Source organism: Lonchura striata, chromosome 8, assembly GCF_050655825.1.
Source record: "Lonchura striata isolate lonStrDom1 chromosome 8, ASM5065582v1, whole genome shotgun sequence".
Lineage (NCBI taxonomy): Eukaryota > Metazoa > Chordata > Aves > Passeriformes > Estrildidae > Lonchura > Lonchura striata.
This window is the reverse complement of record NC_140710.1, coordinates 2,874,821-2,888,901: the sequence shown is the minus strand read 5'-3', so window position 1 is coordinate 2,888,901 and position 14,081 is coordinate 2,874,821. Positions and strand designations below refer to the sequence as shown.

The window sequence follows — 14,081 nt, the reverse complement described above, 5'->3', positions numbered from 1 at the left end:
TGTGCCTTGGCTCCTACTGTGGAGGGGCTTGGATGAGGTGCTGGATTCCCAAACCAGTGGCTGCCCGCCAGCACTGTGGACATTTGGTCGTGAGAGAGGCTTGAGGCAGCCTAGAAGAAATCCCTGGAGCACACGAGGTGTTGGGATTGAGTCTCCAGCAGTAATTGGGTTAAAGCCCTGCTCTTTTGGGGCTGCTGTGCTGGCTAACACAGGTGATTCATGGCACCTTCTGATATCCTGCTGTCCTCGTATTTAGGGACACCCCTGTGGTGCAGAGAGAGGAACCTTCAGGATATAAAGGTTATAAAATAGGTAAAAGAGGATGAATCCCTCTTTTTTTTCCTGCAGAAATAGAATCACAGAGTTACAGAATGCTTAGAGTTGGAAGGGACATTGAAGCTCATCCAGTCCCATCTCTGGGACATCTTCCACTATCCCAGGCTGCTCCAAGCCCAGTCCAGCCTGGCCTTGGACATTTCCAGGGATGGGACAGCTACAAAAAAAGTGCTACTGCAGTATCCCATTTTTAAAGCACCATTATCTCTCTATCTATTTATCTATCTATCTATCTATCTATTTATCTATCTTATCTCTATCGCTCTATTTTTTTTTTCTTTTTCCAAGTCTTGGTTTACAGCATCCATTTACAGTGCTCTGTTATCACTCACAATCTTGAGTTTATGGTATGGTAGGCTTTGACCCATGTCAGGCCTTTCTGGTTAATTGCTTGCTGTAGTTGTTTTTTTCTTACTGTACAAACATTCTCACCTGTTTTCTGTAGGATCTATTTTAGTTTTAGTCACTTTGTTGCATTTTAAATGGGCAAAGTTGGAATCAGAGAATCATTACGGTGGGAAAACACCTCTAAGGTCATTGAGCCAAACTTCTAAGCTAGTTGTGGTAGTTCTAACTTCAAGTTTTTGATAGGAGCTCAGAACCTGTGTTTGCTTAAAATATTGTGGGGAAAATTAATTATTTTGTCTTTTTAAATTCAAACACATAAGCCTAACACTGAAAAAAGATCCCCAGCAAAGAAACAGGTGAGGAAGAAGTAAGAATTCTAGGAAAGTTTAGGTTTGGAGAAGTGGTGAGTAGAAAAGAAATTAGAGGAAGCTAGAGAGACATGATGCAGCAGTCAGTAGTCACAAGATCTTGGGGGTGAAGTTTTACAGTAATGTATATATTCTTCAGAAGCATATGTTAACAAAACCATATCACCAGGTAAAATCAGACTTTCAGGTTCAGGTGGAGAAAAAATGTACACCAAAAAAAAAAAAAAAAAAAAATTAAAATAATCTGGCAGAAATCCTTCCATTCTCTTGATGTGGATGTGTGGTCCCATTCTGCAGGTAAACGGGGTGCAGCTGCGTGGGAAGTCCCGGCGTGAGGCTGTCACCTTCCTCAAGGAGGTGCCACCCCCCTTCACCCTGGTGTGCTGCCGGCGGCTCTTCGGCGACGGCACCGAGTCCTTGGTGGACGAGCCCCCCGTGGCAGTGTCCCCTCCAGGGCAGAAGGTAACACTTCAACACTTCTCCTGTCACCCACTCGTGCAGAAGGACTGTAAATTTTTGGGGAAAATTCACGTGTTTTTCTGGGTTTGCGCGGGTTGGTCCTGAGGATGTTCGCTGGCCTGGGAAGACAAGGTGGGTAAATCACGGAGCTGCTTTGCTGACTCCACATCCCATTCATCATCCCCACACTTAATAGGTGAGTGAGAGCTCTGAATTACACTAAATCACATCCTTGCCACCATTAGCTGATTGCTTCTGAGCAGGTTTTTATAGAACTGGGGGGGAAAAAAAAAAAGATTGAAACTTAAAAGTTTCTTTCTGTCGCAGGAGCTTTAAAGTCTCAAAGTAAAGCTTGACACTTGTGGTTGCTCCTGTTTGCAAAAGTATTTGCAGCTTGGCTTCTCATCTTTTCTGATTGCCTGGCCTTTCTATTAGCTGTCTGCGGTTAAATCTTTTATGCTATTTATTTTTTCCTTTATGCATCTAATGGGACAGCTGAAGTTCATCAACATGTAACAGGTTAGTAATATTCTAACAATTAATTAGACTAATACACGAGTATTTGTGTGCCAGGTTGGGCTCTGATGCTCAAAACATGTAGGCCTGTGCCCAGGGGACTACTCAAGGCAACAAGCTGGAGAAAACTATTCATAATGCTCAGTGAAGTTTTAATTCCATAAAAGGTCACATTTTAGGGCATGTATGCACCATTAATAATCAAAATATTGAAGGAATAATGTTCGTATAGAGCTGAGAGAATGGTATTTGAACCAGAGTTTTTATTTTCCAGGTGAAACCCGAGGAAGACTTTAATCCTGAGGAGGAAGAAGGGGAATTGGCATTATGGTCTCCTGATGTGAAGGTTATTGAGCTGGAGAAAGACAGAAATGGTTTAGGATTTAGCATTTTGGACTATCAGGTATGCTTTTCTGTATAACTAAATGCCAAAAATCCCTTTGATCCCTTGTCTTGCATGGTCCTTACAATGTTTAGTGATGTTGATTACTGGGTAATGGACTTGACACTTGGGCCTGGGAACTGTAGGGAAAAGTCATGTATTTTGGGGTCAATCTATAAAGTATGGAGTGTTCTAAACCTCTGATTGTTGGACATGATAAAGTGCAAAATCTTTCATCAAGCTGCTCCCCATAACTCTTGAGTTTACTGAGTAAATGTTGGGCAAGGTTGTTTTTCTGTTGTGTTTTGTTCTAACTTAGAATGACTTTTCAGCTGACAGAGTGGCAAGCAAAAGTTCTTGGGTATTAGTTGGAGATGATTATATTCTTAATTGTTAAACTTCTTAGAAATTAACAGACAAGTCTTTAGCTGGAGGGAAATGCTACTAAAATTAATGAATCCTTATTTCAAAACACTGGCTTCAATTAAATATGTAGAAACTCTCAAACTCTGTAGTCAGAATGAAACGTTCTTCATGTTTCTAGTCAACATAATATATTTTTTTAAACCTCCAGTCATCATATTTATAAGGAAATAAAATAGCTGGATCTCTCTTTATAATAATATACGCATCACATCTGAGTGCTGCCTAAACATTGTAGTTTAATGAAATGTGTTCAACTGTTGTACATAAATGTCAAGTGATATAAAATTCACTTTTTGATACAATAAGGCAGGAATTGGGAATGAATTAGAAGGAAAAAAAATACTTGAAGTATTATGCAAACCCATTAATTCTATATTTTAGAAGTGCGATTTAAGATTACTGAAAATAGATCCTGTTAGTCATTTTAGCTGACACATGTTGTGTTGCAGTGCCAGCTCTACTCTAGAGTTGCTGGGAGTCTTTACAGAGCAGTAATACACAGATTTGCTTTTAAGTTCTCATATAATCAGAATTAATGAAGGCTTTAATAGCAGGCTTTTTATTTACTTATTCGCAGATGCAAATACACGAGCAATGTTGTGGTACTTTCAGCTAAATTTAAATACATTCTAATCAATTCTAAATGAGTGGTAAACCACTTAATCTCAGATCTTTATAATTTCAAGATATTTATGTATAAAGTGTATAAAGTGTGTTCTTTTGTTTGGGGTTTGCCTCTTAGATCTTTTACACTTTTCATCATCTGCAGATTAATTTTTATAGAGAGATATCTGTGGCTGTGTGTGTGTTTATGTAAATACATCCATCACATCCTTGAGTGCAAGGCAAAGAAAATAAATAATTGTCCATGCTACAGTGGAAGCAAGAAAGAAAAAAAAGAACTAAACTGTATGTGGTTCCTGGGAGAGTGTTTGGAATTCTTAACACAGATTTGCTGGGAAGCACAGAACTACAGCAGTGTTTAATTGTGCCTTAAAGGACCTGGAGACCCTTTTTTAAAACATGAAAGTTGTTTTTTTTAGGCACATACTCTCTGTTTTACAAGAGAAAATTTAAGCTGTATAATGGCAAATGATATTGCTTGTGCTGTGTGTCCACTGCTGATCTTGCTCCATTTGAAAAACACAATTTTAAAAATATTTTTAGGTGTTTTTCAATGAAGATGGGTCTTGCCATGACCCATCTTCATCATCAGTGAGTGACCAGCCTTTCTAGGCTGCCACAGTGTTGATGGAGGTCGGGTGGGGAGGAAAATGCTTTTGAAGGGGAGATTTTCTTGGTAATTAACACAAAAGGACTGGCTCTGTCCATGACAGAAATTCAAGGAAAGTTTGGTGTTGCATTCCCAGCTTGGAGGAGGTGATGTGACTGTCCTGGGTTTTTAAGATCCAATTATTCCTGTAGCTGTTGGCTGATACGACATTTTACTTTTCCATCTTAAATTTGGTTGCAGAGTTAGGTGTTGTGCTGAACACTCCTGTGGTATATAATTTATAATGTTTGCCAGTTTTGTTTCTCAAAACTGGCTGCATGCTCAGCATAAAGGGTGCTGTGCCTCAGTTGTCCTAAATGCTGTGCTTCCCAGGTCATGCTCTGGAAAACAGAATTAATAAAAATTCTTTGTGAGGCAGAATAGGAGTCTGAGTATGTGGAAAACTGAATGCTGAGATCGAGAAAATTATTACTCTGGCATATTAATTTTTAATGGGCTGTCTTTCTAATAATGTTTCATCTATCAAATAAATGATAAGCACATCCCAAGTGACTTGCAGGATATTCCCAGAAATGTACAAGCATAATTCCAATGCCTATATATTTTAATGAACTAATTACAAATTAATTATACCAATTATGCATAATCAATAGTATTTCTACTTTGTCCTGTGTTTTCTTTTGATTGTCTTTAGGGGTTTAAGCTGACAATAGAGCTTAAAAATTCCTTTTTTAAATAAGGTTCTAAAACTTTGGGGTAGAGTTACCCCTTTTGCAGGATAGTATTTATACAGGATATTCTTTGTCTTCCTGTGGTCTCCACATGTGTTTCAAAAAGCCCTTTTATTTCAGCAGCCTTTGAATGCTGTAATTTGTAGTTATGTTGTAGGAAGTGTAAAAATTTAGAGACTGCTGCTCTGCTGGCAGCAAGGTCAGTACTTGGCCAGAGGGGAGGTGGATGGGAAGCTGATCCTGTGGATTCCTGAAATGATGGATTTCACTGGATTTTTAAATTTTATTTAAATAAGAAACACTGAAGACATTTTACAATGAGTTCTTCTGTGTTTTTTATTTTGGTTTTTTTTTTGTTGTCATCACTGTGTTGGGACCTGGTGAAAGCTCCTAGGCCAGGCACTGCTTTTTCTTGGTGGTGCTGTGATGGGAAGGCTGCAGAGGTCTCCTGGCCATTCCAAAGCTGTGCTGCTGAGCCTTCTGGCCAGCTCCTCTGTGGAGTAACACACTCTGCCTCCCTTCATTTCCTCCTCCTCTCACTTGGAGAGGTTGCTCTGCCTTTCACCTCTTCACTAACCTTTATGTGGTGCTGCTGGCACACGTGGTGCCAAGTGAGCTCTGGTGGGGAGGGAGGGACCCAGGACCTGCTGGTGGAGTGATTTGGGATCAGCTGGGATGGAAAGGAGCTGCAGTGAGTTCATTTTGTGTTCTTTGTCAGCAGACCTGAAAGTATCCAGCCTAACAGTAAATTTGTCTAGCCTGGAAAACTGATCACAGAATCCCAGAATGGTTTGGGTTGGAAGGGATCTTAACTCTCATCCAGTTCCAAACCCTGCACCTTCCACTAGACCCAGTTGCTCCAATCCCCATCCAGCCTCTTGGCAGAGCTAAGCCATTGTTTTTGAGACCAATCCCTTTTCCTTAGAAAGAAATTGCAATGTACATTATCAAGTTAAAACAGAGAAGAGATGCTGTCTAAAAACAACTGTGACCCCAGGGCATTTAGAGCAAGAGGAAAGAAAAATCCCAAAAGACTTATAGAGAAAATGAAGAGATCCCAGCAGGATAGAAGGTTCTTTGAGCCCTGAAACAGTGTTTACCAAAGACCTGATGTGTTGCAGGCCAATAGATTCTGTCAGTAATGTTTTACAGAAATATTGGAAAAACCACAGGTAGCTGAATTGCAGATTTCTTGAGGCAGTATTGACCAGAAGGTAACTTGAATGGTCTGATGAGCTTTTATCAAATTAAACAAAAAGCTGAATGGACTTTATGTGGAGCTTAATTTACTGTGCTTTGAAGTCAGAGTCTTTTTAAAGCAGCTGTTTCAGAGTGCATGAAACTGGAGAGGGTGAGGGGTGCAGCGGGGAGGTTTGACATTTTACATAACTCCTGGGAAGGACTGGGAGATGCTGTTTCTCCCTGTCTGTGCTGAGAGATAAGTCCCCAGTGCCTGCTTGCTTTGGCACAGTCCAGCTGCCCTGGAGAGCTGTCTGGCTGAGGAACTCATGGACTCACCTGCTCCAAGTGAAGCAGAAAGAGGCATTTCAGCACTCAGGAGCTTCAGGTTACCCTGAGCCAGAGGAGCAGCATGAATTGTGCCTGCCTGGGTCAGTGCTCCAGGGATTTTCCTGTGCTCTAGCAATAGGGACCCCACAGCTGCCTTATTCCTGCCTTCCCTTTATTATTAGTAGCAGTTTTTCGTGCTGTAGAACTGTAGAACTCTTTTGCTGCACATTCAGCAGGTTATGTTTTGTCCTTCTCCCAGGGAGCATGGGAAACAATTGTTTTCTCTTTTCTAACGAAATCACTGCATAGTCATTCACGGCAGGAAGTGAAGCAATTTAAGTGTCTCCAAATATCTTTCCTCTTTTCTTTATGCCCCAAACAGGCTCCAGATGTAGAGTTATGAAAAAAAAAAAAAGCAAACTGACTTCTTATTTGTAGAAGGTGGTATTCAAGTAGATTATATATATATATATACATATATATATATATATATATTTTTTTTTTTTTTTTTTTTTTTTACTTTCTTAGTCTGTTCAGCAGCGAGATGCAGGCTGGAATGCTTTGACAAGTTGCTGGCTAAACGTTTGCCCTCTTGTGATAATTTGAGCTTTGTCTATTCTTGTGATAAGTTTGTTATGAACAAAGAAGCATATTCATGTCTTTGTTAAACACATTTTCACCTGATCATGTGATGGAAACCTGTGGCTTACTGGCAAAAGCTGCACAGCTGTATTAAAAAGCATTTTTACAATGGCTATCAGCTTGGTACTGGGAAAACTGATAAAGGCAGCTTTTCTCCCATCTCTACAACCCATCCACATTCATTAACATCAAAGTTCTGTAAGCCTCAGTACCAACTGTGTTGGTACTCATCTCACGGAGGATTTGCTTCTCTCCCCCTATGGGAAAGTTCTACATCCTTTAAATCATATTAAGCTGCTTCATGTGTAAAATAACTCTTAATAGTGTGTCATGAATTGAATTCAGTGTAGCTTTTTGAAAAATTCTCTTGGAGTTCAGCTTAAAAAGTACTTTCCAGGACCTAAGAGCCGGTGAATGCAGTTGAGCACATTCCTGGAGAAGTTTCTGAGGTGCTCACGATTAGTGGATTCCAAAACCTGCAGTACTAATGCCTTGGGAGAGCAGAGACCACTTTAATAAGAAATCAAAGAGATTTCTGTGTATCTCACACGAAAATATAGACAGACCCACTTGGAAGAGATCTGGAGGCAGGAAGGCACATTAGGGGTTGGGTATTCCCTGACTTTGGGCTGGAGGGGACCATCAGCAGGACTCTAAATGACAAGTGAGGGAGGAATCTCACAGAGTTATTCAGGTTGGGAAAGACCTGTGAGACCTTTCAGTCCAGCTGTTCCCATCAGCACTGCCAAGGCCACCAGTGCCCCGTGTCCCCAAGTGCCACATCCACAGGGATTTTAAATCCCTCCAGGGATGGGGACTGCTCTGGGCAGCTCTGTCAGGGCTGGACAGCTGTGGAATCCTCTGCTGCAGACAGCCTTTCAGGGAAGGAATTTTTCTTTGTAGCCGACCTAAACCTCCCCTGGTGCAATTTGGGCATTCCCTCTCCTCCTGTCCCTGTTCCTGGAGCAGAGCCCGACCCCCCGGCTGTCCCCTCCTGGCAGGAACTCTGCAGAGCCACAAGGTCCCCCTGAGCCTCCTTTTCTCCAGGCTCAGCTCCCTCAGCTCCCTCAGGGATTCTCCAGCCCCTTTCTGGCTCCCTCAGGGGTTCTCCAGCCCATTCCCATCTCCCTCAGCCCCTCCTGGGGCTCCAACCCCTTCCCAGCTCTATTCCCTTCTCTGGACATGCTCCAGCAACTCAATGTCCTTCTTTTTGTGACCTCAGAATTCCAGGTACCTCAGCAGTGCCCAGCACAGGGGACAGACCCTGGTCCTGCTGCCACACCAGTGCTGACAAAAGCCAGGCATCATTGGCCTTCTTGGCCATCCAAGCCGTGCACAGCCAGGTTTTCCAGGAGAACGCTGTGGGAAACGGCGTCAAAGGCTTCACAGAATTCCAGGTAGACACATCCACAGTCTTTCCCCCATCCACACTAACAGGTGTTGTGGTTTTGGCTGGGATAGAGTTAATTTCTCTCCTAAGTAGCTGGTGCAGCGCTGTGTTTTGGATTCAGCATGAGAACAATGTTGATAACAGGGTAATGTTTTAGTTGTTGCTAAGTAGCGATTACTCTGAGTCAAGGACTTCTCTGTTTCCCATGCTCTGCCAGTGAGGAGGAGCACCAGAAGGCAGGAGAGGTGATCTGAGCTAGCCAGAGGGATATTCCATAGGATATCATGCTCATGATATATGGTTTATATGATCTACAAATGGGGGGAGTTGGCCAGGAGGGGTGCATCACTGCTCAGGAACAGGCTGGGCATCAGGATTTGTGCACCACTTGTTTTTCTCAGGTTTTATTCCTCTCTCTCTCTCTCTTTTTGTTATGTCCCTTTTCATTATATTTATTGGTATTAGCATTGCTATTATCTTTGGCTTTATTCAGTTATTAAAGTGTTCTTCTCTCAGCCATGGGTTACCCCAGCCAAACCCAGGGCAGCAGATTTTGGCTGAGCAGGACCTGCCTTTCACAAAGCTGTGCTGATCCCCAGATCAGCATTCAGTAAAGGACAGAGATTTTCCTAATCCCTCCTTTTGCTATCTTCTAGAGCAAACTGTAGGAGCATCCCTCCTGTCCCTGTGAGCTGCAGCAGCTCTGGACAATACCTGAGTTTGCAGAGAAACTGAAGCATTACTGAAAACATCTGTTTTTCTTTGCTTTGTCACATATCCACGAAATAAATGCTGAGCAGTATTATTGCTATTAACCTTTAGAAATGTTTTCCCTTCTTCCCCCAAATTCTCCAATCTGGTTGTTCTTTTTCATTTCCTGCTAGAAAGAATAGCTTTTAATAAAAACAAAAAACCCCAAACCAAAGAAATTCATTATTATTCCACAGATGTCTTCTGCCTGCGAGAGAAGGCGAGAATTTAAAGGGACAAAACTGTAGCTGGGTTTTCTGTTAACCACTTGGTAAATCTCAGCCAGGCTGAGATAATGTGGATGAGGCTGGAGGAAGCTGTGCTGGCCTAGCAGTGGGCATGTGGAGATGATGGAGCAGTGGGTGTGGAAGAGCTCAGCCCAGACAGCTCAGAATTTGTTCTGAAATGATGAGATTTGAGGTATATGGTGGTGCTGATGGATAAGCATGAAGCATCCTGAAAACTCATGGAAGTTATGAGGTGTTCTGTTTTCTTAGTACCTCACCCTGCTGGAAGATGCTGCTCCCCAAATCCAAGGAATCCTGTTGTGCGTGGGATTTTCTGTCTGTTCTCAATGTGATTCACTGTGGCCTTAAAATTCTCTGCAACCTTTCTGCCAACCCTCCTACCTGCTCCTTCATCCACCCTGTTTCTCATCCCTGGAAGTGTTCAGGGCCAGGCTGGATGGCATTCTGAGCACCCTGGGATAGTGGAAATTGTCCCTGCCCATGGCAGAGGCTGGGATGAAATGAGCTTTAAGTTCCCTTTCAACCCAACCCAGTCTGGCATTCTGTGATTCTTTGGGCCAAATCACTGTTTGCAGATCCTCGATGCATAAAACCCAGCCTGTCCTCTGTCCCCACTTTTATTTTGCAGCTTTTTCTGCAGCAAGTCTTCGATAATTTATGTGTTTGCTGCTTGTGAAGCAAGGTTTTCATGCAGAGGAGAGCTCTGGTTTGTGTAAAATCACATCCTGCACTTCCTCAGACTTTTACCTGTGCTGAGGCTGGCTCACCTCACTGATGTAAGTGCTGCTGGGCTCTCTGGTTGGATTTTGAGTTTAGGAATTCTTTGAATCTGAAAGCTGATCAAACCCACAACCTTTGTTAGGACCCACTGAGCACAGGCTGTGTAGGTGATACCATTTATACTTTTTTCCCTTGGCTTGTTGGTATTTTTTTCTTCTTTCCCACACATCTCTATCCCTTCTTTATCTCATCACACAGTGGCTTTCCTCCACTTCCTTATGAGTTCAGGGATTTTTTTTTTTCCTTATCTCTGTGGCTTTTCCCTGTAGTCAGCACTCAGTGTGTTTTTTCTGGAGCTGGAAAAGTCTGAAAGTCTAAGATATTAAGAGAGTCTAATGAATGTAATCCCTGAGACTTTAGCTCTGTCGAGAGCAAATATGAAAGGCGGATAAAACCTTAGATGGATTGAGAAGTTTGATAAATTAAAAGATAGCGACAGGCACCTGAGTCCAGTGCACGGTGACACCGAGAACGCCCAGGGCCGCTGCCTAGCTTTGGTATTTTTGTTTGGGAAGAGCAGGAGTGTCAGAATCTGAGCTATTGATGATCCCAAAATTGTAGAAAGTCTCTGTCTGTCAGCCCCACTGCCAAAGCAGAAGCCATAATTGGTCTGTGCTGGTTCCAAGGTTGTTTATTCTGTTTATCTCTCACATGTTCTGCTGCCCTGCCCAGCTCTGTCCTGCAGGGCAGCGTGTGGGGCTCTGCCCTCAGTGGGATGTGACAAACATTAAATACCAGAAACTCCCTGGGCTGGATTTACAATAACATGCCAATATCTGTCACCTACGTTGGACAGTGTGTCCCCAGCCTGAACCAACAGAAAAATGCCAACACCACAGTGAGACATGGAGGGCATGAAGAAGGAGAAAAAGGACAAGGCACACCCAATTTCCTCCATCTTGTCCCCTTTGGACCCCTTATCTAGAATCCTAAAATTTTACTTTTGCACCTGTGCCACACTTAATTATTACTTATATCAAATACTTGGAGCTGGTAATTCATCCTGTGAGATTGAAAACTCTTTTCCATGGACAGAGATCACAGGCAGTGTCTCTGGGGGCTCTGTCCAGGGGGGTTCCTGACCCCTGCCAGGATCCCAGGCCAGTCAGAGGGAAGCTCTGATTCCCACACAGTAGTGTGTGAGGTCTCTTCCCCTGGGTCCCAGGTCCACAGCAGCGGGGTGGGGACTGTGCTGTGCTCTCCAGCCCTGCCAGACTCACCGAGTTCCTTCTTGCTGGGGGAGGCTGATAGGATTTCAGATCCCACATGATGAAAGCCTGCTGTGGGAAACCCATTGTGCCACCTCCTCCTCCTCCTCTTTATTTTGCTGTTCCCTCTCCTCCTTTGGGTGGGGCTCCGTGTGGTTTGTTGCTGGTTTTTTTTCCCCTTCCCTGCGAATTCCTGTTTCTTTGCTGACATTTCCCACAACAGAAGTTTTGATTAATGCCGGCTGCACACCAGAGCTTCTGAAATTCATTGCTTTATTCCCTCACTGCAGATCAATAAATAGTAATGTTTTATTTCCAGCGCTTTGCCTTACATCACAGCAAAGTTCAGCGTTCCTCCTTGAATGCTGCTCTGTATTTAAGTTTGTGTTGCTTCAGCACATCAGCCTGCAGTTTATTTCTCTGAGGCTGTGCGTTGTGTAATCTCCTTCCTGAGCAGTCCTGCTGACTGCAATCCGAGTGGAAGAGGCAGAAACAGGTCTGAAATGCTTCGAATTTCACTCAGATGCAAGGGATCTAAGGAAAACCAGTGGAGCACTTCCTCAGGGATGTTTTTCCAGGCCTTAGAGTGCCTTTGGCAGTTCCTACGGCCAACTGCTGTAAACATGTTGGAGTGAGTGAACAGAAGGTTTGGACCTCCAGTCTCACCCCTGAAGTGAGGCCACCTTAAGGAGGGAATCAGACCTCACTCACAGCTGGCTCTCCCCCTCTTCCCTGTGTCTTGGAGGCACTTAGTACTTTGAGAAAGCACAGAAAAAGGTGCTTCTCAGTCCTGGCTCTTGCATCCCATTGGCATTGTTGGGGTCACTCTGGAGGGTGGCTCTGCAAAGGGAACCACAGGCACTTCACAAAATTGAGAGCATGGATGAGTATTTTGAGTAATTTCACAAGGCTGAGCATGCAGGTACATTACTCATGTGCACTTCTACCTTTGTTCTACATAATAGTGAGACAAACATAAAATGCCTCTGCTTCTTTTCACTGTTGGGTGTCTTTTCCTTGTTCAGAAGTGTTGCATCTAAGAGTCTTCCAGCCTGGTATCTTATTCACTGAAGAGTTTTAAATATGGATATATGTGTGTTAGACCTGGAAGTGGTCCCATGCAAAATGTAATGAAGCTGGGCTGCTCTGACCTCTGAGCTCCAAGGCGTTTGTTTTGGCTCCCTCACAGAAACCTGCAGTATACAAATTGGCACTTGTAAAAATGTTCAGATAAATCAAAAAATGGCACAGGGGGAAAAAGTTTCAAACTGTTTCTTTTGGGATCCTTGGCCGTGCTATTTTGGACATGTGTTTTTGTGGCAGCAGGCAGTTTGTTGCTTGAAGAAAGCTGAAATATTCTAGGAAGTCGGGCTAGCTGGATTTAGATCTCAAGTGATGCCAAAACTAATATAGCCTGTAACTAAGTGAGAGTGACTTTGCACAGGGAATGTCAGTCACCCGCAGCTTTGTCTTACATTTTCATAGGAGCCTTTAAAAAAGGCAAAACACAAACAAAACCCCAGCAAACGTGGGAGCTGCTCCCATCCAGTGGAGCTGTAGTTTCAGTGCTCCTCATCCTCAGCCCAGGGAGGGGCTGGATGGATGGATGAGGATTGTCAGAGCAGGGAATGCCTGCGGTGCTGGGAGCTGGGCTGGCCTGGAGTGCCCTCTCTAGGCTGCTGCACACCTCACCTTTTGGGAGGGATAAGGGAACAGCCAGCATGGTTTATTATCACCTTTCTTTCCCAGCAGGATGGGCTGCACTGGTTCTGTCTCAGGTTTGCTTCCTAAGGCATTCTGAGTATGGGTGTTTGGTGCCCGTGGCAGTCAAAATCACAATAAAGTTTCAGCTTCAGCGTTACACGTAGGACTCTCTTCACTCCTGGGACTCTTAACATTTTAGCAGAGCTCAGGTTTTTAAGAGATTTCATACTGCCTCAAACCCAGGGATCCCAGAGGCAGCAACTGCAGTGGCCCCTGCCTGACTCTCCACTGCTAAATGAATCCAGAACAAATGAAGCTCTGAAAATAAGGAGAAAAATTTGACACCTGGACTCCGGGAAACATTTGTGGGTTTTGACGAGGAGCAGTGGGGAGAAGGGAAAACCTATGGTTCAGCATAGTTAAATATATGGTGTGCTAAGTGTGAATAAATTGTGGCTGTTTTAAACAAGTTCCTAGAGTCCGTGGCTGGCTCGGGCACAGAGGGGAGGACAGCAGCTACAGCACAGGAGCTCCTCAGAGGGGGCTACTGGGGGCCACTGGGGGCTGCTGCTGCTGCATGGCAGGGGGCAGCTCTCAGCGTTTACACAAGTGGCAAACGTTCCAACATGTGATTTTTCTCTTTAAAATGAGCTTTTGGCTTCAGGGGTTTGGTCTCCTCCCTGCTTTGCGGTCCGATTCTTTTCCTCGTTGCTCATAAATGATTCGTTGGTGTAAAGGAATCCTTCAGGAAAGGTAAAAGTTTCTCTTTAAATGTGCCAAGGGCTGTTCGTGGCAATCTTGGAGGTCTTTTCCAGCCTTAATGTTTCTATGATTTGTGCTCATTTTAATATGGCTAGTTTGTGTGGGATTGTCCATTGCACCCTCCTTGTGTTCTGATACAAAGCCATGTGATAATTTATTGAAATAATGCAATTATATCACTTCTGGGTTCGGGGGGAGAGTTGCAAACTCCATTACAGAAAACAAACCTTCACTTTAAAGTAGAGGCTGGAATCTGCTCCTGCCTGCTGGTGACTAAAAATCACTTTG

At 43.6% G+C, this 14,081-nt stretch overlaps 1 protein-coding gene across 8 annotated transcripts in view; it reads left to right on the top strand.

Moving 5' to 3' along the window:
• PATJ (PATJ crumbs cell polarity complex component) overlaps positions 1-14,081 on the top strand; it is a 140,381-nt gene that overhangs the window by 31,080 nt on the left and 95,220 nt on the right. For all 8 annotated transcript variants that reach the window (XM_021542668.3, XM_085585640.1, XM_085585638.1 and 5 more), the window contains 2 exons: positions 1,350-1,514; positions 2,302-2,430. In XM_021542668.3, coding sequence (XP_021398343.3) covers positions 1,350-1,514; positions 2,302-2,430 — 294 coding nt within the window. The remainder of the gene's footprint in view (positions 1-1,349; positions 1,515-2,301; positions 2,431-14,081) is intronic.